At 48.3% G+C, this 27,994-nt stretch overlaps 1 protein-coding gene across 1 annotated transcript in view; it reads right to left on the bottom strand.

Annotated features, from left to right (window-relative positions):
* The window catches only part of MFSD11 (major facilitator superfamily domain containing 11), a 182,141-nt gene that overhangs the window by 15,723 nt on the left and 138,424 nt on the right, over nt 1–27,994 (bottom strand). Inside the window, exon 13 of the mRNA XM_078654620.1 lies at nt 21,863–21,998. Within this exon, the coding sequence (XP_078510746.1) occupies nt 21,863–21,998 (136 nt within the window). The remainder of the gene's footprint in view (nt 1–21,862; nt 21,999–27,994) is intronic.

The following is a 27,994-nucleotide window of genomic DNA, read 5'->3' as shown; positions in this document are numbered from 1 at the left end:
TTTTTCATTTTGTCTAGGATTGTATCTACAACTGGACCAAATAAATAGTCAGGATTTACTGGCTGGTTTAATAAAGTAGACTGGACTTCATTTTTGAAACCTGAAATGCGAAGCCACGGATGTCTCCTGAGCATAACACTGGTGTTAACAGATCTGGCCGCTGTATCTGCCACGTCTAGGGCACATTTAATGGAGGCGTTAGTTATTAACTTTCCCTCCTGTACTAGGTCTTCAGCCTGTTCCTTGTAAGGTTCAGGTAAATACTGGAGAAGTGTCTCTAAGGTGTCATAGTGTGCCCTGTCGTACCTAGCTAACAGGGCTTGCGTATTAGATATTCGCCATATGCTAGCTGCTTGAGCAGCTACCCTTTTCCCTGATGCCTCAAAGATCTTTGATTCTTTGTCAGGAGGTGGAGCTTCTCCAGTTGTTTGAGAGTTTGCACGTTTTCGTGCATTGGATTCCACTAAAGAATCCAAAGGCAGTTGTCCCTTAATATATGTGGGGTCTACTGGTGCTGGCCTGTATTTCCTCTCTATTCTGGGGTTAATGACCCGTGCCCTAGTTGTTTCCTTAAATATGTCACCTGCATGTTCAAGTACCCCTTTTAACATGGGTAGTGTTTTGACAGATCTTTCTGATGTGGCAAAGGTGTCAAAGAGGAAATCTTCCTCAATGGGGTCTGCATGCATTTCTACATTGTGATGGAGGGCTGCCCTTTCTATTAAGTGCATTAAAAACAGCTGTATCCTCTGTAGGAGAAGGCCTAGCAGGGTATGCAGGTGTATCTGGAATGGGTTGAGAGTCACCAGGATGTACTGGGTCAACCCATGGTTGAGCTTGACTGTCTTTGTCAGGGTCTACTGGGTAATTGTATTCCTCATTACATTCATCATCCACCTCTTCATCTGAGTGTGTGGGTGTATATGTGTACGGGCCTGGCCTAGTTGGTTTAATAGTCTCAAATATAATAGGTGAAGTAGAACAGTCCCTTTTCTTTTTGAGTGGGATGATATAAGTCTCTTTATCAGTTTCTGGTCTGATTTTACTTTTGTGGAGAGTGACTTTGCCAGAATTAGGGTCAATGTAAAGTTTTGACTGTTCTTCTGATGAGGGGTCTGGATATAAGATCTCCTGCTCAGTAGTTCTTGGCGTTTTTGCCAATGTCTTTGGTTTTGTTTGTTTCGGTTCGATACCGCTTTTTGGGTCGACCGCCTTTGTTTTAGAGGAAGTTGGTAGGCCAAACTTGATTGGTCCGAGATCCCTCTGTGTTACAACAGTCTTTTTAGGTTGTGCCTGTTTCTTCAGAGCCGAAGTTTTTATCGTTTCGACGTTTTTTGTCGGTTCGATAGCACCTTTCTGACCTTGTAGCGTCTTCGTAACCTGTGGTTTTGGACCGATGCTTTTTGGTCTCGGCTAAATGGCCTTCTTTGGGTTGATTTTCTTCGGCTCAATCGTTTTTGGTTGCACAGCCATTGGTTTGTCGACTCTCTGTTTGGGTTCGACAACCTTCTTCGGATCGAGTCCCTTTTTTGTGTTGTCAGCGCCGATCTTATCGGTTCGACGGCCCTTTGTTTTGGAGTGGATATAGGTGAGCTGGCCTTTGGCTCGACGACCCTTGTGTTCGACTCCGATGGATCGACATAGTTTGGTCCAAAGACCGTATTTATGGATGATCTTCTTTGGGATTGACTCCGATGGATCGACGTAGTTTGGTCCGAAGACAGTGTAGTCGATTATTTTCGGTTTTGTTTTTGGTTCCATAACTTTTGGTTTCGATATCAACAATTTCGGAGTACGTTGACCCGATGGCTCTTTTCTAATATTCTTAGCCGAGCTGTATCGCGGGGCTATAGAATGGGTTTCGAGATCTTGGCTAAGGCCTTCTGGCGATGCCTCGACCTGAGCCTGTGGAACCATAGAAGTGTATGTTTGGGGCGTCGTACTCACGGTTGGCCCCGTTTCATCACTGGAGTCGTCTTCGACGGCTCCGATCCCTTGTTCGTCGTCTCCTACCTCGACGATGTCTTCTTCTTCGTCGACATAGTAGTTGGAGTCATGCTCCGAATCTTGATCCGACTGTTGATCTGATTCTTCGGCTTCGACGAGTGTCTTCATCGTCGAAGATATTTTCCGGCTCTGGCGCTGGTTTCTGCATGATTAGCCTAGCGGCCCGTCGAGTCCGAAGTGTCTTTTTGGATCGAAATTGGGCACAGGCTAGACAGTCGGATTCATTATGTTCTGGAGATAAACCCTTGTTACATACAGGGTGTTTATCTATATGTGGGTATTTCGAATTACAAAGAGGGCATCTTTTGAATGGAATTCGTTCCATCGACGACTGGTCCCTTTGGCGTCAAGAAGGCCCGCGGCCCAATCCGACGTCCCGAGTTGAATAAACTGTAAATAAAGCTGTCGGCACCGATCGTAAACAATACCGACGAGACCGAAGGCCTTTTAGAAAAGTTTATTTTAGATTCCGAACTTCGAGTAAAGGAAAGTACATCCGAACCCAATGGCGGAAAAAAACAATCTGAGGATGGAGAGGATGCCCATGCGCACTGTAGTCCAGGGGAGGAGCCACCTATCTCGTGATACTTCGAAGACTCTTCCAGGACAACAATGTGCAATCATCCGGACTCAACACTAGGTGGCGATCTATGCACAGATATGAATTCAGCAGCCCACATGCCTCGAACAGAGAGAGGGGGCCTGCCGTTGACTCATTTGCAGTTCATCAGCCACCACTACAGATATTGCACAGTCCTTTGAAATCTGGACCAGGTCAGAGAGGTTCCTCTGTTGCTGAGTCCACTGGGACTTCAGACTCCTTGCAGGGCTTGCATATGCCATCTGGCATGCTTTACCAGCAGGATGCAGAAGTCCATCAGAGACAGCAGCCTCATGGTCAGTCTCATCGAAATCCAGAATTGATGGCTGAAGCATCATGATTATAGCCCAAATATCCTGGACTCTGCTCCAGAGGGTCGGTGCGGAGCTGCACTGTATCGAGAATGGCTCCGAAGGAAGGGAGCATCTGAGGAGGAGTGAGGTGTGACTTTAGCATGTTGATAGTGAAACGCAGCGAGTGCAAGAGGTTCATCATAGTCTGGAGTTGAGTGATGACTGACTGGGGTGAGCCCTTCAGCAGCCAGTCATCGAGGCAGAGGAAGACTGGAACCCGACCTCCAAAGATGAGCTGCAACCTTTACCATCACTTTTGTGAACACTAGAGGGTCAAAAAGGATCACAGTGCACTAAAAATGCTCGTAGCTCACCGTAAACCATATGTAATGCATGTGGGCTTGCAGGACGGGGATGTGAAAATAAGCGTCCTGCAAATCTATTGCTGCCATCCAGTCTCTAGTGTTCAGGGCACACAAGACTTGCGCCAGGGTGAGCATTTTGAATTGCTTTTTCTGCTGATTAGCATTGAGAGAGTGCAGAACTAGGATCAGAAGAAGTCCTCGGTCCTTTTTCGGCACCATAAAGAAATGGGAATAGTAACATCGACCTACATCTGGCACAGGCACGCTCTCTATGCCTTCTTTGGCCAAATGAGAACTCACTTACTTACGGAGCAAGTAGTGTGGTCCTCCATCAGCCGTTTTTGGGATGGTTGAAAAGGCGAAGGGGTTTCCACAAATAGGAGAGAATACTCCCTTCGCAGAATCTGAAGCACCCATTTGGCGGAGGTAAATGCCTGCCACCAACAAGATTGATGTGTGGTATGGAAGGTGTACTAAAAGGGGCTATGAGGCTGCGGCTGCCGAAGGGGTGGAGCACTGGACAGCTTGCTGGGCCTGGTTCCTGCATCCTTTATGGAATCCACTGACCTGTCCATAAAAGGACTGGGCAGGTTGCTTTACTGGCTGGTAGAGCAAACAACCATAGGTGCCTCAACCACATCCATGGCAGGGGTGAAAGGACTGCTGCCGAGACCGGGCAGACAAAGAAAGCCTGAGAGATCTGGCAGTGGCCTGGCTCTTCCGAAAGTGCTCGAGTGCAGTGTATGCTCTTTCGCTATCTTAGGGATAGGCCAGTTCCTTTTAGCTTTAGCATAGCATGTCTGGATGCATTTAACAATATACCTAGCAATGCCTGAATAGAGAGGGCTTTCCCTTTATGGGGTTTGGAGAAAGCAACAAAAAGCTGTTGTGTTTTTCAAAAAGATTTAGTTCTGACAACATAATACATGCAGGCTCGTTTAACATCTAACGAATGGAGCTGTTCCACACTGAGTCAGGTTGAAGGAAAAACTAGAAGTTCAATGGATTGATTAAGGTGGAAGTATGAGGCCACCTTTGGGAGAAACTTGGGGCTGGTGCAAAGGGCAATCCTATCTCTGTAACTGGAAGAAAGGTTCTTCCAAGGTTAGTGCCTGAAGCTCACTGAGTCTAAGTGAAGTGGTTACAACCAGAAATGTTATCTTTCAAGCAAAAATAGAGGGGGCAGGAGTGGAGGGGTTTTAATGGAGGGCCCATTAGTCTTGTTAGTCATTGTTAAGATTCCATGTCGGGCTGGCAGGACCAAAGGAGGAATGGCTCTTAAGGCCCTCCATGATGGCTTCAATGACAGGTATTGTGAAGAGGGCAATGTAATGTCTGTTCTGAAGGTCGGCGGCAGCAGCTGCTAGGTGTACGTTTATGGAAGTGAAAGCTGAACCACAAATTTGTGAGTCAAGCAGGTAGCAGACAATTTCTTGTGCTTGGGCTGCTAAGGGGTCAATACGTTTGGAAAGACAATAGCAGACAAATCTCTTTCACTGGTCACCATAACAGACATGAGTAGTAGGCCTGCGCTCCTTTTTAAGAACGTTCATGCATTCGGTGGAAGAATTAGTATTCCAAATTCTAGGATGCCAGGAGCCAGATAGCAAGTTTGAGAGACATGGAATCCGGGTGCCTGATTTCTCCATGGTTCTACATGATAAGGTCCATCCTGTTCCCCTCTCCTGGGGGACCACTGACAGTTCGAGGAGGGTGGTGAACCACGGTTGTCGTGCCCATGTAGGAACCACCAGGATAAAAGCGAGTGATGGCGTTCAAAGCTCCAGAACCACAAACAAAGTAGTGGGGGAGGAGGAAAAATGTAAGCAAATGCCCCTGACCAACTCATCCATAGTGCACTGCCCCTGGACTGTGGGAACCTGGAGGTAATGTTTGGGCATTATGAGTTTTCTGCTGTGGCGAAGAGGTCTCTCTCTGGCAGCCCCAAACACTGGAAGTACTGGAGAAGGGCTTGTGGGCAGAGTTCCCACTCATGGACTTTTGTTGCTGCATCCTGCCGAGTAGGTCGACAAATTTGCTGTCCACTCCCGGCAGCATTCGGCTAACAGATAGATCTTGTGTCTGAGAGCCCACCCTCCTGATGCTCTGAGCTAAGTGAGAAAGCTGGGGTGATCTGGTGCTCCCCGCTTTTGAAGATAATGCATAATTGTCATGTTGTCAATTTTGATGAGGAATACCTTGCCAATTAGCTGAGAAAGAAAACCTTTTAACGCAAGGTGAACAGCAAGTAGTTCCAGGTAATTATGTAGAGGCCCCAGTGACTGGTTTTTCACTGGCCTTGTACAGTCAGATTGTGTAAATGCATTCCCCATCCCATAAGGGAGGCGTCTGTTGTAATGGTACTCTGCATAACTGGGCCGAAAAAAGGCTGTCCCTACAACAAGTTGGTGTTTCACCACTGTAGACAGTGACAAGTTTGATGACTGACCAACACTAAAGCTTACCACTGACCCTCCACTTGATATCATCGGTGGACTAAGCACTCATGTAATGGACACATGTATAGCCTGGCATGGGGTACTATAACGATACATGAGGACATCATGCCAAGGAGGCGCATAACTGTACTGACTGTAATTTTTTGATCTGGTTGAAAAAGAAGAATGAGAGTCTTAAAAGATTGTATCATGGCAGCATTTAGGTAGGCCATCCCCACCACCGAAATGAGAATAGCCCCCAGATAAGGTTGGATCTGGAGGGGTTGGAGATGGGATTTTGATGCGTTGATAGTAAAACTTAGTTTGTGAAGTAGGTTGATGGTGACCCGACAGTGTTCATGGCATTTCTGATGAGTGGCATTCTTGATCAGCCAGTCGTCCAGATGGAGGCGGAGCTAGGAGGAACATGGCGGCAGGCTGAGCGCCGGTCGCAGAGGCTCCAGGAGACGGCTCGCTGCTGGCTGAGAACGCGGTAATTCAAGACGAAAATCGAGAGGCATGATTTAGCTGTTGTAGACGGTAAGAGGGAGATGGCGCTGCCTACAAAGCTTTAACCAGACGGTTTAAATCTAATCGCTCCCTCCCCTTTTCTTTTCAATCTCGTTTCTCCTGAGGTGTTCGACTATAGTTTCTGCTTCTCTCGGGAGGTACGGCGCTAGGACCTGGGCTGCTGGTCATCGGGGACAAGGTAGGCGTGCATGTTCATCGAGGTAGAGACGGAGGAGGGGCGGCCACGAGAACGCCGGACGAGTTTATGGGTCCGAACACGTTTGGTTTTGGCACATCTTCAGGTCCGGGGGTCGCTCCACAAGGATATTTGCTATGCTCCTTTTTTATCTACTTCACCCACGCGAAAATTCGTTGCAAGGCGTGGTAAAGGGAGACCAGGTCGTGAATACGAGTGCATGGATCCTGAGTTAATAGCAGCTGCTCCGGTGAATTATATGTGTGGGGGGGGAGATAGAGCAGGCTCGAAAACTGGTGTCACGGCTGAAGTGGACTGATACCCCTGCAGTATCTGCTTTAATTCCAGCTCGTCCTGTCCCTATTTTCACCTTGGGAGTTCCTCTTGGTGTTGGGAACTCTGTACAGGGCAAGGGAGTATCCCCTGCGGTCCCACTTTCCCCACCTAGAAGACGCAGGAATAGATACCAACTTAGATCACAGCAGGAGCTGAGATCAAAGGGAGTGCTGGACCTGGTAGAAAGAGAGCGGCCTACGCCATTAACTCCCTGTAAGGGGAAAAAGAAGCCTGAGTGTATTAAAAAAGTAAAGGGGTCGAAAGTAGCTCAACCCCCCCTTAGAAATACTCCTTCTTTGAAGACCTTTTTTAAAGTAACGGAGCAGGTAGCTGCTTCCAGAACACAGCCTGACTCAGTCATGGCGACCCAGGCGACCTGGTCTCCTCCGCTCCCGGTGGAAAACAGCTTTGCACCACTTGAGGGCTTACTGGACGGGGACGGAGGAGCGGAGCAGATGGAAGGTCAGATCACTGAGCCTCAGGTTGGGCAGTCAGTTTTGGTTAGCTCTTTCTTCCTCCACACACGCCATAAGTACTCTGGAGGCTTCGGAAACCCTACAGGGGCTTCAGGCTCCTTTAACTGTAGCACTTCCTACCCTTCAATTACCGGGGGCGGAGGGCAATGTCCAAAGCCACAGTACGGCTTCATCTAAGTCAAAGGACCTAATACGTGCCCAGGGGGATCAGGGGCAGTATGGAACTTTAGGGGGAAGATAGGTTGGGCTCTCTCCTCCAGTCTTTAAGGGGGGATTTAATGACTAAATTTGAGATTTCCGAGAATAATCAGAAAGCCATTCATGATAGATTCAACTTACTGGAGTCCAAACTGGATGATGTTATTACCCGGACTGGGAATTTGGAAGCTGAAGTAACTACTTTATCTGAATCGGTTCAAGGAAACTCCAAAGACATTGTTACTTTAAAACAACAGAACAGAGCTCTTGCTATGGATCTGGAGAGACTAGAAACACAAGCACGAAGGAACAATCTCAGAATTTTGAAGATACCTGAAGGGGAAGAATTGGAGGACATTAAGGGGTTTGTTTGTAAGCTCTTAAGGGAAGGGGTCCTAAAGGATCGCCCGACATCAATCTGGAAATGGAAATCCAAAGAGTGCATAGAGATCCCTTTAAATTACATGCGGATAGAAAAGCTCCCAGGAAGATTTTGGTGAACTTTCAGACTTACAGTGTTAAGGAGTTAATCTTGGGAAGGTGTTTATCTCAGTCTGTCCTGCACTATCGGGCAAATCCATATTTAATTAGATCTGACATTGGTGGGAGAACAGCCCAGAGGCCGTGGGAACTGGGTTCTAGAATGCCCGAATTGAGATCACATGGAGCCCATGTCCAAATGAAATTTCCTGCCCTACTAAAAATCATGTGGCGGAATAAAATGTATAATTACAGCCAGCCTGAGGAAGTGGACGATCTCCTTGCACTGATGAGGCAGAAACAATAGTACAATGAGTAATCTAAAAGGGGAAAAGAGTTTACTGGGGGAGACGTAGGTTGAAGTTGAGTACGAAGTAAGAAGAGTAAACACGGGAGTTGGGGCAAGGGTGGGGGCAAGGGTGAGAGCCATAACCAGGCGACTTATAACAAGAGGATAAAGGGAGGAAAAAAAAAATAGAGAGAATGTAAAAAACAAATAAAAAAATAAATAAAAAAAATACAAAACACATATATGTTTTTTCAGCACCATCCTCTCGAATACTATGAGCTGTAACCTCGTGCCGCTGTAGGATTAGTTAAAGGTACAATAGTCACGCCATTATAGCCAGGGCAGCTCTCCTGGGGCCCTAAAGGCGGTTTCATCGTCAGGTATGAAGGGAGGGTTCCTCGAGGGGGGGGTTGGGTGGGTGGTAGGGAAAAGAGATAAAATGTCCTCATGTCCTCATATGTAAAGAAAATAACTTATTCACTCAAAACTTTAGATGGGTGGGAAGTAGGTGCCTGGACATGAGTAGGTCAACAAGCATAAAAATCCTCTCCTGGAATGTGAACGGATTAGGAGAGGGGAGAAAACAAGCCAGAGTCTGCGAATTTTTAAGAAACTCGGATGCTCACTTTGTTCTACTACAAGAAACCCACCTAGAGGCGAATACTTGTAAAATGGTTTTTGGTAGACTGGGATGGGTGCAGGAAACATTGTGTTCGAGGCAGAAGGGGGTAACTAGGGGGGTCGCGATAATCACAAGGGCAAATAGAGGGATAAGGCTGCTAAAGTGGGACACTGATCAGACAGGTAGATGGCTGGTGGCGGCCTTTTCCATCTGTGGGATTAATTATACCTGTGCCGTTTTCTATGGCCCTAATGAGGATAATCCTGGTCCCCTTTTGAAATTGGGGGCGGAGCTTCTTGAGACTTCGGCCCCTGTGATTCGAGGGGGGGATTTTAATTTGGTTTTCGATCATATTGTAGACCGGTCCTCTAAGGTGAAATATCATGCTCCCACAAAATCGATTTCGGCTCTGAGAAATATAATGAAAGATCTTAATTTGCTGGATGTCTGGAGATCTAAACATGGTGCTACAAGAGGCTAATCATTTTATAGTAAGAAGTATAGACAGTATTCCAGGATAGATTATTTTTTAACAGATCAGCATCTGTTAACAGATATTACCTCAGTCTCCCATATTCCAGTTGGGATTTCTGACCATTCGGCCGTTGAATTGGTTTTTGAATTAAGATCTAGACCCATTGATATTAGATGGACACTGGATAGGACGCTGCTTCTAGATGACAGAGTAAAAGCAGAGGTGAAAGAAAAGGTCTCTGAATTTTTCTCCTTCAATATAGGTTCCTCCTCTGTCCAGATGATCTGGGAATCTTTTAAGGCTTTCCTTCGTGGACTATTGAGTTCATTAATGGCGCATAAAAGGAAAATTAGCAAGAAGAAGAAGTCAGACGATCTGAGAGCATTAATAGAAAAGGATGCTGAGTTACAGATGGCTACTGTTTCAAATAGGGAGAGGATCCCAGAGCTCGAGAAAGAGCTCCTGGTTCTACAAACCTCTCTTAAAGCAGCCGATGAAAAGACCATCAAGGAGAGGTGGGAAGTCAGTAAATTGAAGCATTTTGAGTATGGAGAGAAATGTGGGGCCCTTTTGGCTTGGAAGTCAAAAACCGAGAGATCCAGGAATAACATTAAAGCGTTAATCCAGAGAGAGTCAGGTATATCAACTATGGAGGACGGGGCTATCAGGGAGGAAGCAAGGGGATTTATGAAAGGCTTGTATCATGAAGACACGGGCTTTGAGTCAGATGAGGCCCAGACCTGGCTGTCCCAGAGGAATTTACCCCAAATCTCAGAAACAAATAAAAATTATCTGGTAAGCGAGATCACGGAGGGGGAAGTGAGAGATCAACTCAAGAAAATGAGCGGCGGTAAAGCGCCTGGGCCAGACGGGCTACCGACTGAGATTTATACAGTCTGTGCTGAGGCACTGATTCCTGTACTTACCGCACTCTTTAACAGCCTTTTGATTTCTGGTCAAGGGATTCCTCCGTCCTGGTCTGAGGCCACGATCACACTTATAGCTAAGCCTAATAAAGACCCCATAAAGATAGAATCTTATAGGCCTATCTCCCTCCTGAATTCTGATCTGAAGCTCTATTCTGGGATACTGTCTACTCGTCTAGCCAAAATTATAAAATCAATTATTCATCCAGACCAAAGAGGGTTTATTCCGGGGAGACAGCTGAACGAGCTAACATTCCAAGCAATAGGAGCTGTTGATTTTGCAGAGGTGAGAAAGTCGCCACTAGCCATTATAGCGATCGATGCGGCCAAAGCCTTTGACCAGGTAAACTGGTTATACCTTTGGGCCACTATGGCCGGCTTCGGGTTCCCTTCTGTTTTTATTGAGGGAGTTAAATCGCTTTACCAGAACCCACGAGCCAAAGTCCTGGTTAACGGAGGCCTCTCAGATTGGTTTGACATTTCCCGGGGAACAAGGCAGGGTTGCCCCCTGTCTCCTCTTTTATTTGACATTTATATAGAGCCTTTTGCCAGTGCGATCAGAGCTGATCAGGTTATTCAACCTTTTAAGATGGCAGACCTGGAGCTCAAAGTAGCTTTGTATGCTGATGATCTCCTCTTATATACTTCCAACCATGAGGAAGCAATTCCTAGGCTATTCCATCTTGCCGATGAGTTTGGAAGGTTTTCAGGTTATCAAATTAACAAGGAGAAAACAGAAATAATGGGGTGGAACAACAGCCCGGATATTCAGGGGGCTAAACATAAAATGAGGTACCTAGGAATTCACTTGACTCAAAATCTGGATGATATTCCTAAACTCAGTTGGCAGATAGCTGTAAAAGAGATCATAAAAACACTAACAAGATGGGGTAATCTGCCACTGAATATTTACGGACGGGTGAACCTCATTAAAATGACAATACTCCCCAAATTAACCTTTCTTTTTAACAGCATCACTTTACCCTTTGCTCTGAAAGACATCAAGAGCCTCCAAGGGAAGATCGGTTCCTTTATATGGGCTTCAAAATCTCCTAGGATAGCCTGGAAGAAATTAGGGAGGGGGTTGAGGATAGGTGGTCTAGCTTTACCAGACCTACTCTCATATTGTCACGCCTTTCATATTAAAAACTTTAGACTACTGGCAAATAAACTGGACTCTTCGTCACAGGGCCGCCTTTTTCAGGCATTGCTGCATGACCAACCACAGGGCCAGGAGTTCTTCCTCTTTAAATTTGGAGATGAGAAATTCTATAAAAAAGTCCGACTTAAGATCTTACGGACAGCACTTAAGAACTGGGTATATGTCCGGAGAGCTCTGGGGATTCCATATCATAATACACATACTCCAATTTGGGACTCTGCGGGGACTCCAGAATGCTTGCAGGATCAACTGTCTCGGCCATTAAAAACAGCTGGCTTAACTAGATGGGGGGATCTCTGTGTTAACTCAGTCCTTATGAACTGGGATTCTCTTGCGTCCCTGACCAACGGGTCTTTAACAAGATTCAAATTTTACCAACTTTCTGCCTGGTGGTCTAGGGAGATACTAGAGTTTGATGACGATACTGGGATCCTTGATTCCGTTTGTAGGGAAGGACTTTGGAAACGAGAGCTCTCTTGCTGGTATAGGTGGTTAACGGGGGCAAAAGACACGTTATATTTAGAGCTGGCGAGTCTGTGGGGCAACGTGATAGCAGATAGTCCTGAAGAAACTCAAAAGATCTGGGCAGATTCATTCTCCATGTCTCAGAGTTTAATAAAACCTGCTAACCTTAGAAGAAATCAACTGTTTACTGCCTATAGGGTATACTGGACCCCGGCAAAATTATCTAAGGTTACATTAAAGAACTATGGTTGCCCCAGATGTAAACTCCCTGCAGCAGACGATCTACATATCTTTTTAGAGTGTCCAGATATTACTGACTATTGGAAAGCCGTCACTGGTTTTTTGGAAAAAGTTCTGTCTGCTCCTATTACCTGCTCTCCAAGATTAGTCTTTTTTGGATTGTCAGCTGGATATAATGCTAATAGTTTTTCCTCACAATTTATATTTTATGTGATGGCTGTAGCTCGAAGAGAGATCTGTAGAGAGTGGAAGTCTGTAACCCCGCCTAGGTTCGCTGACTGTTTAAGAAACATAATGTTAGTCAGCAAGTTAGACATGGCATGTCAAGAGGCAAACACAGAAGGGGTATGGTCCGCACTGGTGGCGTTGTCTAATACATAATGGTGGTCCAGTGATTATGCCAGAGGTGTGTGGGTCCTGTCCTCCCAGTTCTAAGAGGCGCTCCATCGGAAAGAACGGGAGTAGGACAAGGAAACAGCCTACCTCTGGGAAATTCCTGTCTGCTCCACGCTGACTCCAGGGCAGTAACTAATATTGACAGTGTGAACGGCTTCAGGAGTTCCCATCTAGAGAATTTATTATCTGGTGGCATGTATGAGGACAAAAAAAAAAAAAAAAAAGCCAGTCGTCCAGATAGGGGAAGATGCGAGTGCCCTGTTTGCACAGGTGAGGGGGCCACAACTGTGAGGTACTTGGTGAATACCCTGAATGAGTTAGTGACTGAAGGGGGGCACCTTGAATTGGTAAAGGCATCCACGGACTATAAATCTGAGATGCTGCCAATCTGACAGATGGATTGGAATGTGGAAATAGGCATCCTTAAGGATGAGTGCTGCCATGAAGTCGCTTAGTTGCAGTAGCGGGATGACATCCTGAAGAGTAACCATGTGAAAAGGCTGAGAGAATGTATTCTTTTAGTGGCTTGAGATCCAAAATTGGTCTGAGAGAACCATCCTTTTTGGGGATCAGGAAGTATAGCAAGTAAACTCCTGTGCCCTATAGATGATAAGGGACGGATTCTATGGCTCCTTTGTGGAGGAGCGCTTGGACCTGTTCCCCGAGTAGCCTTTGGTGTAGAGGGGAATATGTGTTTGTGAGGTGGAATTTGGGAGGTGCGGAAGTGAACACAAGACAATAACAATGTTGGATAACATCCAATACCCACTGGTCAGAGGTGACGTTCCACCAAGCATAAAAGAACCCTTGGAGGCGACCCCTGGCTGGTGTTAGATGGTCAGGGAGGGATGGAGAGTTAAGTCAGGGATTAGTGGTGGTGGCAGCTCCTTTGGGTGAGCCATCTTTACCCCTGACTTTAACCCCTTGGGCGCGGCCGCGATTCTGCGCCTGTGCGACAGAATCGCGAGTGGGCGGGTTTATGACGACCCCCAGCCGTCATCAGCACACGAGCCACGTGATGCATTACGGCTGGGGGCCGTCATCAGCATCGAAGGGGTTAAGTTGTTCCCTCTAAAGGATCCTCGAAAACAGCCTCTAGGAGAGGACTGTTTGGGGTGTGGTCATTGGTAATAGGTGGACGTTTCAGGGGAGGTGGTCTTGGAAGGAGCTGCAAAGGGTAGGGGTTTAAGGGCACCCATTGCTTTAGCTGTTTTCATGCTCTTTTTTATCATTTCTAGAAATTAGTCAACCTGAGGTCCAAACATAGTTTGCTCATCAAAGAGCAAATTGAGCAAATTAAGCTGGACCTCCACTTCAAAACTGGAGTTACAGAGCCATCCATACCTAAGCAAAAGGATACTGGAGTTCATCCCCCCTTGCAGCAGTGTCCGTGGCATCTAGCAGCAGCTGGTGGCACTGGAAATCTGTTACACTTCAGAGACAATTTCATAACCACTTTTCTGTGCTCCTCTGGGAGAAGTTGGAGAAGTTCCTCCATTTCATCCCAATGGGAACAGTCATACCTAGAAAGCAGCTCAATGGAATTAGCAATCCGCCAATGGCTGGCAGATTGCGCAGCAACCCTCTTACCAGTAGCATCTATTCGTTTATTCTATCTGGTGGAGGTGATTTACCAGTACTCTAAGAGTTGGCACTTTTACAGGCGGTAGTAACTACTAAAGAGTCGGGTGAAAGGGCTCTGGATGTAGAGAAGTTGGGGAAGCTTTATATTTTTTGTCCACCGTTGTTGTATTAACTCTAGGGCATACAGGGTCATGTAAAATGTTCGGGTGAAGCAGAACATGCTTTTTTGCATGGGAAGGTACTTTGCAGAGCGGTGGGAGGAGGACAACACTCAAAAAGAAAATCCTCCTCTAAAGGCTTAGTATGGAGATCCACCTTTGTGGTAGGAGGTGAAATTGGCAGGAGAGAGACAGGCAGGGTACAAGCCAGGATACGTTTCCCCTGGTGAGTAAGTGTCATATGTGGTGAGTCAGTGTCATATGTGTCCCAGGGATCGCCCTGAGGTGGAGTGTTGAGGATATCCCCTCCCACCTGCCACCCCAGATCGGAATTATGTAACCCCTGAGGTGTATATGGCATAGGATTGACTGGAGAAGTGTGTGGAGGGGGTGAGTGTTTTGGAGCTGCAGAGGTGGTGGAGGAATAGTGACAAAAAAGGGCTTGTAGCCTTGTCCACTTTCTTGTGCTACTTCAGTGGAGGTGGCATGTCCAAGGCTTCTTCGGAGGACGGTTGCTGCTTGGATGGTTGAGCAATAGATCCCAGAGGGCGGGTGAGTATCCGGCCTATTTGGGGATGTCTCATGAGATGTTTCTGCCAGGTGTCGCTCTCTTCCTGGAGTTAAGGAAGAATTGGTTTGACCTACCCCAATCCATGACTCAACTTGCTGGTGGGCACTGATGGTCTTGGCTCAGACAGTGATCTCGGCTTTGACGGTCCGCTCAGCTCCAGGGTGCAGGGGCCGGTGTCAAAGAAGTCAGTCTCAATGCTTTGTTCAGTGCCGGGCTGGGACTGTGCATTACGTCTGAAGATGTTGGTTGGTGCCGGCCCGACCCATAGGCAGTGGCAACTCTGCAGTCTGTCTCTGGTGTTCCAAAGGTGCTGGACGACCCTTTGGAAGGGGTTGTTCTGCATGGTACTGGTTTCAAGGTGGTGGGCGTATTGTACTCATGGCTGGTGCTGACTGAAAATCTTTGATTTTTATCTCAGAAGCAGAGCCGTCGTCGGGGGGGAAAAAAAGTCTGTCTGCTGCATACACTTGTGGATGGGGGTACCACTCAATGTCATCGGTGCAGAAAAGGTCCGGGATGTCATCTCCGCTTCCACGTGACATCTTGAGACGTTGAGCTTGATGGTCACGTAGTGTTTTCTTCAAATGGAAGAAGTGGCAGGCGTTGCAAGCAGAGACGTCGTTCTCGGGGGAAAGAGACAAATTGCAGACATGATGGAGATTGGTCCAAGGATATTTTAGGAGTCAGCAAGAACAGTAGCAAAAAGGCATCCATTCCATCAACATGAGGACATGGTGGCAGGTAAGTGCCTGGAGACGGAAGAAGGCCCCTTAGGGCAAAGGCCCACGCAGGCCTGAGGTTGATAAAAAGCCACCCAGTCGAACCAGGAATCGTCGACCCTAATGAAAGGGAAAGAAACGCGATCAATAACAATACTGACAGAAGGAGAGAGCCATCTAAACCGGAACACTGCCCCACAACACCATCAAACCGGAGCACAGGTCCAAACCAGACAGTGGAAAGAAAATAGTCTAAAAATGGAGCGGATGACCATGCACATTACCAGCAAAAGGACGAGTCACTGTACATCCTGACTCGAAAGACTTCTTCCGGAAAAAATACCTTGCACATATCCAGGCCCAACACTAGATGGCAGGATTATGCACAGCATGTGTACCTACAGCTATACATGCCTCAAACAAAACTACTTTCCTTTCCCAGTACCGGCAAGAATGTCACATAAATCCTCTCACTTTGAAGGCAGAGAAAGAAAAGTAAACACCAAGCCAGACATTTGACCTCCATCTTTGAACACACAGCAAATGGGACGAGAAAGGAACAAAATTTAAAGGCCTGTTTACAAAAAGTGAGGACATGTGGAAGAATACAAGGAGGAATGGTGAACAAGCTTTGCTCCATCGGAGGGACAAAGACTTGCTGGACAGCCTAAAACAAATCAAGCCAACAAACAAAGCCAGAAAAGGTGAGTTACAAACTACAAAGCCAATGGTAAGCAGTAGACGGAACGCATTCCCAGGGAAGATTTCAGAATACCCATAAAAAGGCTTGTTGGCTCTGCACGGCAGAGATCTTCGGGCTACAAGAAGCTCCAGGCTACATCATTTCATCCCTCTAAGAACAGCATCCTCCCTGCATTGTGGGCCTCTATCTTTGGTGAGCTACTTGAGGCCCTCTTGCGATTCCTGTCCCTTCGGCCTGTGGGTCTTCTTGAGTGTTTTCTGCTTTGGTTGGCTCCCCTGCTCGCTCGGGCCTGCTCCGACTCTCCTGCACGTGGTGAGTCTCTTGGACCTTGCTGGGCCCAACAAGCATCTTTTGTCTTCCACGCCAGTTGCGGCTACCAAGGCTTGTCAGTGCTCCGCCGGACACTGACCACCTATACACAGATTTACAACGTGGGACAGCTCGTGCACGGCTCCTGGTCTTCCACAGCTTTGCCGGATACCCACAGCTGCAGCGACAAGGTCCCTATTGAAGTCTTCTGAATTCCCTGACAAGGTGGGTATTGTGCTTTTGTGCCTCCTGGTCACCTCAGAGTGGCACAGACTCTGTATTGCAGGTTCACCTGTTTAAAAAAATCCACCCTTGGATTCCCCAGGACTTCTTCACAGACATTGCTTCCTGAGTCTCCCATTGTCATCTACTGGAGGTTTTGACAACATTTCACCCCTATGCACCAGATGTACCTGGTGCAGGTTGCCTGGTTCCTAGGGCATCCACAGGTGGGTTGGCTCTCCAACCTTCCGTCCTCCAAAGGGTTTCTTCGGGATCCTCTGGGAAGGCTCTTTTCTTTTTTTACTGCAACCGCAGCTTTTCCATTGACTTCTATTGAACACACGGCTGTATTTCCACTCTCCACACAGCCTCCATGGGGTACCTGGGTATTTACCTGGGGTGGTTCCTGGTTCTCTAAGCTCTTCTAAGTCCTTAGGTCCAAGTCCCGTTCTTCTTTGCAGTTCGCTTCCACTTATTTAGTATATGTTTTGGTCTCCCCCGGAGACCAGTGTATATTTGTGCTACTGACCTAATTTCTTTGAGGTATTCTTATGTGCATTATTGATATCTCCGGATAGGAGATATACCAAGAGATAGCGATTGTGTAATAAATATTCTTATTTTTCATAAACACTGTGGTTCTTTCTCATCTAATCTACACTATTGTTTAAATGTGGTCAAACAAGCTGCTTTACATTCCTTCAAGATAAGCCTGAAGGCTGCTATCCACAGCTCCCCCTTTGAAAGCTCAAAGGTTTTCAAAGACCACTAAAATCACCATAAGAGTTGCCTGGATTAGTGCAAAGTGCATCACTCCTTTAAGTGTGCACCATATACTAAGCTGGCCTCCTACACCGGCCCTCCAAACATTTGTAAAAGAGTGTGGGAGGGAAAAGCAGCAGTGTCGGAAGGGTGAGGGGAGTAGCATGAGCACCGAGGGAGGGGGGCAGCAATTAAGAGCTTTGGGGAGAATTAAGAAAAAGCTGAGCTGGGGGGTAGAGCAATACAGATAACGGGACACAAGACAGGGAGGGGAAGGAGAATCACCAGATGAGCTGGGAAAAGGGAGCAACACAGAGTCAGGAAGTTGGGCTTTCAGCAAGGAACAGCACATGAGCGAGAGAGCAAGGCAACACGTGCACTCGCACGGAGTGCTGCAAGAAAGACAAACAAGCATACAAACAAGAAACAGTCCTTTAGGACTTCTAGGCTTTGGCAATTGCTTTTGAAAGTGATGTACAGCACTAGGACAAACTGCAGCATTGTTAAAATATACATATATTTTTTTAAGAAAGGCACAACAGCAGTTGCATCAATCTACTGATGGGTGCATGAATCACAATACATGCAAATGCGAAAGGAATGATTTACTCATTTACGATGGAGGATGCCAGCTGGATCAGTAAATTTAAAAAACTATGATTTTCAACCTGAAACTGACAAATAAAAAAATAAAGGAACATGGGTGTTTAGAGGATAGGATGATAAAAGGAGCAAGTAGGGGGAGGAAGAGGAAAAGTGGCACACAGAGGGCCGGATGGTGAAGCAGAAGAGGGATAGAACACCACAGAAGCAATTGGGCAAGAAAAAACAACACAGAGTGCCGGAGAAGAGCCCCCGGATGAGCAACACTGAACGGGAGGTGGGAGAGAAGCACGTCAGATGTAAAACATATAATATTGTGAAAAAAGTTTCTTAAAAGTGAATAATGGAAGGACACAGCAAAGAGGATATGCTCTAGTGGAGGGACAAGCACAAGATAGTAAAGGCAAGCAATTGAATAAGAAGCAAGCAATAGAGAGGGACAATAAAGCAATGGGCAGGCTTAAAGTTCACTGTAAGATCTTGGTAAGTCGACAATAGGTCTTTTGCTGCCAGACAGCTTGAGCAGTCTGATAGGCTCAACCTACAAAATGTACTCCAAATAGAACGGCATGACAACATGGTGTAATTAATATGAAATAAACTTTGTTAATATTGGACTAAATATGATCTTGACCTAAACCCTCATCATGGGCAGTGAAATAAACGTGATAAAGGTTGAATAAAAGCTGTGTACACAAACACACACAATTAACTGATATTGAGACTTTGGATTTTTAGCAGGTGCGTTCTGAACCCATGGGAACTAATATATTGCAACATTTATAGAACGCTATAAGTGTTGAACGTGGGTAGAACGCTACACCATGAAGGGTGTGTGTGGTCGAGTATGTTGTCTGTTTTAAACCAATGTGGAAGTGTTTCCATGTCACGCGTGATGACCACAGAGGTGCAGTTATCGTGTTATGAGACAACGTTTATGGTTTTTCAGTAAGCTGGTAGCATTGAGCAGCTCTGTTACTCAGTTTATGATTGATATATATATATATATGTATATATATATATAATCCTAGTCCACTGACCTTGTTTCTTGACTGGTTGTCAATTATGAGACATTTTCTTTAAGGTTTATGATCATGAGCAGACATAAGTTGGAGAGAAAAAGGGTGGAGAGATCTGCTGAGATAGACTTTCTTAATATCTTCCCATTTCTGATCGTCATTGTGAAATGTAAAGAAGTGGTCATAGTTGGGTATCATCCGGTATCATACGCGGATGATACCCAACTCCTCTTTCCTTTTAAATCTCTTACCACCGAGGTTAAGAACTCCTTTTCACAGGGAATGAAAGCGGTGGCACATTGGATGTCGTCTAACTACTTGCAATGCAACGTTGGAAAGACTGAAGTCATGCTGTTCGGTGAAGCCAAACTCCTGTGGACTCCGGACTGGTGGCCACTAGATCTTGGCCCAGTCCCTGAGCCCAAACAGGTAGTAAAAAACCTGGGAGTGCGATTGGATCAGGAGCTCTCACTGAAACAACATGGCAACCATGTGGTGGGTTCCTGCTTCCACATCATTGGCCTGCTACGGAAAGTGTTCCCATTGCTTCCTGACTCCATTAGAAGGACTCTGGTACAGGCACTGGTCCTGAGCCGACTAGATTACTGTAATGGCTTGCTACTGTCTGCAAATGAAGGAGTAATGGCAAGACTGCAGGTGGTTCAGAACACCGCTGCCCGCCTAGTATTGAACGCCCTTCCTCGAACCCCTTCTAAACCCCTGCTGGCGAAATTACATTGGCTATCAGTCGAACAGAGGGCCACATTTAAAATATGCTGCATAATACACAAAAGCCTAAATGGACTTGGGCCAGCATACTTGGCAAATAAATTCATCCCCTATGTCCCTACCCGCTCCCTTAGGTCAAGTGAGCAAGGCCTGCTCTGTGTACCCAGGGCTAAGAAAGCCAGACATGGGACCAGAGCTTTATCTGTGGCAGGACCCTCCTTATGGAACAGCCTCCCCAAGTCTCTCAGACAATGCAGAGAGCACTTCCCTTTTAGAAAGCAACTTAAAACTTTCCTATTTCAAAGTTAGAATGCTTCTCAGCTGCTTGTCCTCCTATTTATGCTGTGGCTGTCAAAGGCGCGGAGATACTCCTCCGGGAGTCGAGTCCAGCACGGTAGAAACTCGCAAATAAATAAATAGATAAAATAGTAGGTAGCATGTTGGGACTAGCAGTGTTGGGCTAAATTAATGTCCTCTGTTGGACAACTGCATGAGGCAGATGACTTCAGTTATTCAATACATTTTGAGCTGGTGATGGGTGGTTTATTGTTGTTGACTGGTACACTACTGGGCGATGGATATGAACCTAAGCAGTTTTGACTTATGCAAGTGTAAAATTGTCAAGCATTATAGATTCATTATGTAGCCTGAAATTAACTACAATAGACTGGGGGTGTTCTGGCATTATTGTGAGCCAGGATGGTTATATATGTATTGTAAGTGCATTTAAACAGCACTTACTACCCGTGAAAAAGCACTGACCTGATTTAGGAAAGGCAAAAACGCCGATTCGGAATCCAAGTTTAGTAGTTAATCCAGTGGTTATTGAGATTAGTCTTGTGCTCTGAAGTAAACATTTCTATGCATTCCCCCCAGTTTCTTTGTGATGGTTTAAATTAACAGGAGTTATATGTGATCATTAGTGAGGGATGGGTAGGTGAGTTCCAGAAGACGGTTGGCGGGATTAACAGATGAGGAGATCCGATATTTTTAGGTTGCTGGTATGATTTTCTCACAAGAGGTTATGATTTTTAAAATGTTGGTTTTGAATAAGAGCAACAAGCAGAAATACACAAATATTAAGGCAGACAAGCAGTTGACAAAGTAGGAAGTGCTCAGAAAGAGGGGAATGCAGAGGATGGAAAGTGAGAGTAAGTTCAATGGTAGCAAGTGAGGAGAGACTTTCATGTATGATTTAGGGATACAGAGGATTCTTTGAGATTGCATGCAATGTGAAGATGCAGAACTTTAGAAAGAAACGTTATTTAAATGTGAGATAGGGCTGTAATAGGTAAGTTCATAGGCACTAGAATAGGCAAACAGGCTTCTGCCGCTAGGCTATGCCTAGACCACTAATTCAGTAAAGACAGTTCTTAATAGGTACTGTATTGCAACACGTACAACGTTTGTGTGAATGTTCAGTGGTTTGAAGTGTAGGTTAACGGCTGGGTGCACATATAGGAAGATATCACCATAAAATGGTGGGAAAGGGAAGTTTTTCAGACTAGATGTGTGAAGAAATACACTCTACTTGGAATACCAGGAGTATGCTGCGATGCAGGGGCCCACATATTCTTTTTGTGAGTCATGATTTTACTGATTACGCAGAACAATAAGATTCATCTACATTTAAGACTTAATAATCCTCAGGCAACAACTATATAAAACAGGAGAAGGAAATAACCCAGAACCTCTCAAAATGTGTAAAGAAAAATGAAGGATAATAATAAAGAGTAAATAGAAGTGATTTAAGTGGAAGAAATACAATGAGGGGCTAAATAGAGAGAAGTATGTAAAAAGAGGAACACAAAAGAAAGTGGGAGTCTGAAGATAGTAAAGGGAAAAAAACTGAATGGGCTATTGAAAGGTGAAAAATGTCAGGAAAGAAGAAATAAAAAATAGCTGAGTGTTCAAAAGTATAGCAGAGAAAGAGGCAAAGGCTAAAATATGTACCTGAATAACAGAAAAATACTATTTTAAGCACAGTCTGGACAACAATAAATTTTACCTGAACAAACTTGAAAACAGCAAAAGCCGGAGCACTTTCCTCAGAATACAGGAACCCTAAAATGCTGAGTAGCTGAGTATTGAAGCAGCTGTCTCCAAGACCCAACAGGAAGCTGCAGAACAGGGCAAGGGATATACTAAATGGGGAAAGAGAAGAGCCATTTCAGCAACATGCCTCAGGTTGACAGTGCAGGTAAGAACAGAACAAACTTCAGGACGCTGGTAATTAGCACAGTTGCACAAGTTACGACTTGTGTAACGATATATCTGTAAGAGACATTAGTTAGTGATAGATTCCTTACCTTAGAATATCCCCAGGGATCAGACTGGATCCGGAAAGTTTTTCATAAGCAGTACCCCAGCGAATCAAAAGGCGTCATCGTACGGCTCCGCGTACGTCGTTGGTGTCTTATTCGCTGAGATGACGTCACAGGAGCTACACGCTGACGTCAGTTCTGTACACAACTTTCAGCGACAGGAACGCAGAGCCATGCAAGAAACTGACCACTGGTGCATAGAAACTAGGGCCCAAAAGGATGCCCCAGTAATCGGTTTGCAGAACGGGGAGGATGGGTGGGGCGGTAAGGAATCTATCACTAACTAATGTCTCTTACAGATATATCATTACACAAGTAGTAACTTGTGCACCTGAAAGAGACACGTTTGTGATAGATTCCTTACCTTAGAAAAGATACCGCAGCAATTCCAACCCCGGTGGTGGGTCTGCAAATAAGAGTACACCAGAAAGTCACAGAGAACAGAACGGCCAAAGAAGCCGTCCCTCCGGACCCGACTGTCAAGGCAATAATGCTTTGTAAAGGTGTGCAGTGAAGCCCCCGTGGCAGCTTGACAGATATCTTGCAGGGGGACCCCACTTCCCAATGCCGTAGTGGCTGCTTTTGCCCGGGTAGAATGGGCGCGCAGCCCCACCGGAGCTTCCTTTTTAGCCATAGAATAACAGGCCTTAATACACAAGACAACCCAGCAGGAGATAGTCCTTTTGTGAACTGCCTGCCTTTCTTGGCGCCTGCGTAGCCAACAAAGAGCTGGTCATCCACCCGGAATGCTTGTGTGCGATTCAGGTAAAAGGAGAGCGCACGTTTTGGGTCCAGACGGTGGAGCATTCCTTCTTCTCTAGAAGGATGCGGAGGCAGAAAGAAAGTGGGCAAGGTGATAGTCTGTCTGATGTGGAAGGCAGAGACCACCTTAGGCAAGAAGGAAGGACGAGTGCGAAGCACAACCTTGTCCGGATGAACCGACAGAAAGGGAGGCTTACAAGAAAAAGTCTGAAGCTCACTCACTCTCCTGGCAAAGGAAGGCAGTTTTCAAAGTCAGGAGACGTAAGGAACAATTTTGAAGCAACTTAAAGGGAGCGCACATGAGATAGGTCAAAACAAGATTCAAGTCCCACTGAGGCATTATGAAAGGAACAGGAGGAGGCATATGCGTAATGCCTTATAAGAACCCCTGTACAACAGGGGACTTGATCTAGAAGCCTCAGAAAGGCTGAAATGGCCGAAAGGTAGCCCTTGATAGTGCCGAGAGCAGAGCCCTGCCAGGCCAGAGAAAGAAGGAATAAAAGGACCTCAGAAAGAGGGACAGAAAGGGGATCCACAGTCTTGGCTGTGCACCATGCCACAAATTTGTTCCATCTGCAGGCGTATACCGATTTAGTGGAGGGACGCCTGGCTGCCAGAATGACATCACAGACTTCGGGAGGCAAGTCAAATGGAATCAACTGTCGCCGCTCAATCTCCACGCATGTAGGTGGAGGCTGGGCAGGTTCGGGTGGAGAACAGTCACCTGTTGCTGTGACAGAAGGCAGTCGGATCGGGGGATCCAGGCTCATACTGAGTAGCTCAGGATACCAAACTCTTCGAGCCCAGTCCGGAGACACAGGATGACTTGGGCCCGGTCGCATCTGATCTTCTTCAGAACTCTGGGCAGAAGTGGTATAGGCGGAAAGGCGTACAATAGACTGCAACTCCACTCGTGACGAAAAGCGTCGCAGAGCGAGTGCCACCTTGGAAATTCCAACGTGCAGAACTGATGACATTGCGCGTTATCTTCGGTGGCGAATAGATCTAACCAAGGCTCTCCCCACTGTTGAAAGAGACCTTGCGCCACCTCTGAGTGAAGACGCCATTCGTGATCCATCAGGCACCGACGGCTGAGTTCGGCCACCCTGGCGTTCAAAGAACCTGCCAGGTGTTGAACCGTCAAGGAAATGCTGTGACGCTCCAGCCATGTCCAGAGGCACAGGGCCTCCTGACATAGGGTTCACGACCCCACTCTGCCCTGTTTGTTGCAATACCACTTGGCGGTGGTGTTGTCCGTGAACACCTGCACTACCTTCCCCCTGACAGAGGGGAGGAACACCTTCAGTGCAAGAAGAATCGCCCGAAGCTCCAGAAGGTTGATATGGAGTTGGGACTCCGCCGGAGACCAGAGGCCTCTGATCTCCACCTCTCCCATGTGGCCACCCCATCCCTAGAGGGACGTGTCTGTCACCACTGTGTGCTCTGGTTGGGGAAGGGAGAGTGATCTGCCGCTGACCCAATGCTGATTCGTGAGCCACCACTGCAATTGCTGTGAAGCGCCCACCGATATCTGGACTTAATCTGACAGGTTTTCCTTTGGAGCGTTTTAAGGACTCTCGGGCCACGGCCAAGTCCTTAGGCCTTTCAGCCGCACCTACTACGTAGCACCGTGGAGAAGGAATCACTCTCCTCCATAGTAGCTGAAGGGGATGGTGAACCAGGTGCCGGAGTGTAATCCGGGCCACCGGCCTCCCCCTCCTCATCCCAGTCTGGGACGGACTTGCACTGTGCTGCGAGAGGGTCTTCAAACCATTCCCAATCCTCCCCTTCCTGCACGGGGGGTCGAGGACGTGGGTGAATAAAAGGGTAAACGTCCCCCATTGGCATTGGAATCGGCGCCGGGAGGCATCCCTCTGGCACTATGTCGAAGTCTGAAAAGAAGTCGACGCCGGCACCGGCGCCGCCGGCATTGGCGTCTGCGAAGTCGATGTCAGTAGCGGCCGCACGGGGTCCACCGGCAAGAACGGGGAGTCCCGGCCAGAGCCATGGAGGTCTCTGGGCATCGACATCGGGGCCAGAGCCGGCGACGTCGAGGAATGCGGAACAGTGGGGCCCACGGGGCCCGAAAGCGATCAGACAGTGCCGCATGGGCTGAAGACACGTGCCATGGCAGACACGAACTCTTGCAGTTCAGCTGGAGTTGCAGATGGACCTGGGAAAGGTGGGTAAGCCAACGGTAACGGCTCCGGCGGAGCCGCAGGGGCAGTGCCACCTGCCCCCTCAGCCGCGACCCGTGACCGGCGATGGGGTGACGAAGAGCAACAACGCTTCTTCGAGTTTTTGTGCTTCGCCTCCGCGACCGGGCCCTCTACCCCCCATGAGACCAGGATAGTTCTAGGACACCCCCGCGCCGCACGGCCACCAGCTGCTGCGTGCTCCTCCCTGCCTTACTGCCTCGCCGCCCGGCTGCCGCCGCGTGACCACGCCCCCTCCTTCGAGCGGCGTGGTCCGTGCTCGCCGCTTCTCTCCCTGGTGTCATCGTTATTAGAACTGTGGTATATTGTTTAAGTGGTACTTCTGTTTTGCCTGTTTTTCCTGTTTTGCCGTTGCTGTCAGTATCTGCCCTCCGTCTTCCCTCCCCGCTCCCCGCTTCCCGCCACCACCGCTAACCCCGCCCCTTTTTCCTTCTGTACCCTCCCTGCTCCCGCCTCCCAGCTGCTCCGCCCCCCGAGCACTTGGCCATATATGGCGACCGTGCGACGCAGGTGAGTGTGACCTAGTTCTAGGACACCCCCGCGCCGCACGGCCACCAGCTGCTGCGTGCTCCTCCCTGCCTTACTGCCTCGCCGCCCGGCTGCCGCCGCGTGACCACGCCCCCTCCTTCGAGCGGCGTGGTCCGTGCTCGCCGCTTCTCTCCCTGGTGTCATCGTTATTAGAACTGTGGTATATTGTTTAAGTGGTACTTCTGTTTTGCCTGTTTTTCCTGTTTTGCCTGTTTTTCCTGTTTTGCCGTTGCTGTCAGTATCTGCCCTCCGTCTTCCCTCCCCGCTCCCCGCTTCCCGCCACCACCGCTAACCCCGCCCCTTTTTCCTTCTGTACCCTCCCCGCTCCCGCCTCCCAGCTGCTCCGCCCCCCCCGAGCACTTCGCCATATATGGCGACCGTGCGAACGCGCAGCGTTGACGCGCAGCGGGCGCGCCGATTGTGCGCCGAAGGCGCGCCAAAGGTAAGCCCGTCTGCGCCCGTCCGCGCCTGGACCGCGCCCAGTGCCAGGACCCCTGGCCCCCACCGACGGAAGCCGACCCGACGAACCTACAACGCCGCCGATCTCACCGCACTCAACACCGGCCGCATCCCAGGATGTCACCGAGCCGCCCCGAAGCACACCCACGGACCCTTCAGCTGCCACGCCTGCAGGTTCACCTGCATCCGGACCTGCCCTGCACCAGCACCCGCCAAGCCGAACACCAGCAGCAACCACCTCAAGTGCATCCTGCTCAACACCCGCTCCGTCCACAGACACGCCATCGAACTCTGGAACCTCCTCGACACCACAGCCCCTGACATCGCCTTCCTCACGGAGACCTGGATGAACGCCTCCTCAGCGCCCGACATCGCCATCGCCATCCCAGAGGGCTACAAGATCACCCGGAGGGACCGCACCGCCAATCAGATGGGAGGAGGCATCGCCATCATCCACAGGGACACCATCCGCATCACGACCAACACCGACGACACCCTAACCACCGCCGAACACCTGCACTTCCAGATCCACACCGACCCGAAGACCACCCTCAGAGGCACCCTGATCTACCGACCCCCGGGACCACGCAAACGATTCAGCGAGGACATCGCCGACTTCATCAGCCCGCATGCCCTCCCCTCCGCCGACTACATCCTCCTCGGGGACCTCAACTTCCACCTGGAGAACAACAGCGACCGAAACACCATCACCCTGCTCGACAACCTCGCCAACCTCGGACTCAAGCAGCTGGTGTCCACCCCCACCCACCTCGCCGGACACACACTCGACGCCATCTTCTCATCCAGCAAAGACATCACCTTCAGCCACGCAACTGGACTCCACTGGACGGACCACAGCTGTGTCCACTTCACCTTCAATAGAACGACGATCCACCACCACCAGCAACAGGTTGCCCGAAGAAGCTGGAACAAGATCACAGCTGACCAGCTCACCGCTTCCCTGAGCCAGCAACCTCCTGCCGGCTCAGCGAACCCCAGCCAGGCCGCCGACAACCTCACGAAATGGATCAGCAACTGCGCGGACGAACTCGCCCCTCTGAGGACCCCGCCCAGCAGACCCGGCAGCAGAAGAGCCCCATGGTTCACCGACGAACTCAAGAGCTCCAAGAAGAACTGCCGAGCCCTCGAGAAAGTATGGAGAAGCGAACCAACACTGGAGAACATGACCACCCTCAAGCTCGCCACCCGGAAACACCACCAACTGATCCGCGCCACCAAGAAAAACACTTACAAGAACCGGCTAGACAACAACGCACACAACTGCAAGGAACTCTTCAACATCGTGAAAGAGCTCTCCAACCCCAACGCCGGAAACAACGACATCACCCCATCACAAGACCTCTGCAACTCCCTCGCCTCCTACTTCCACAACAAGATCGCAGACATACACAACAGCTTCAGCATCCAACCGACGCACGCCACAACCGCAGCAACGCCACCCTCCACCACCCTCCGCGCCTGGACCCCGATCAGCACCGAAGACACCATCCGCACAATGAACTCCGTCCACTCCGGATCTCCGACCGACCCCTGCCCTCACCACGTCTTCAACAAGGCCGACGTTGTCATCGCACTCCACCTACGGGACATTATCAACACCTCCTTCGACACCGCCACCTTCCCTGAGAGCTGGAAGCACGCCGAACTCAGCGCTCTACTCAAGAAACCCACAGCGGACGCCACCGAACTCAAGAATTACCGTCCCATCTCGCTCCTCCCGTTCCCGGCCAAAGTCATCGAAAAGACCGTCAACAAACAGCTGGCCGCCTTCCTCGAGACGAATGGATCCCTCGACCCCTCACAGTCTGGCTTCCGAGCGAACCACAGCAC

The sequence above is a fragment of the Lissotriton helveticus genome, chromosome 7 (genome assembly GCF_964261635.1).
Source record: "Lissotriton helveticus chromosome 7, aLisHel1.1, whole genome shotgun sequence".
Classification (NCBI taxonomy): Eukaryota; Metazoa; Chordata; class Amphibia; order Caudata; family Salamandridae; genus Lissotriton; species Lissotriton helveticus.
Note: the sequence above shows the minus strand (reverse complement) of the source record. Positions and strands in the feature narration are given on the sequence as shown.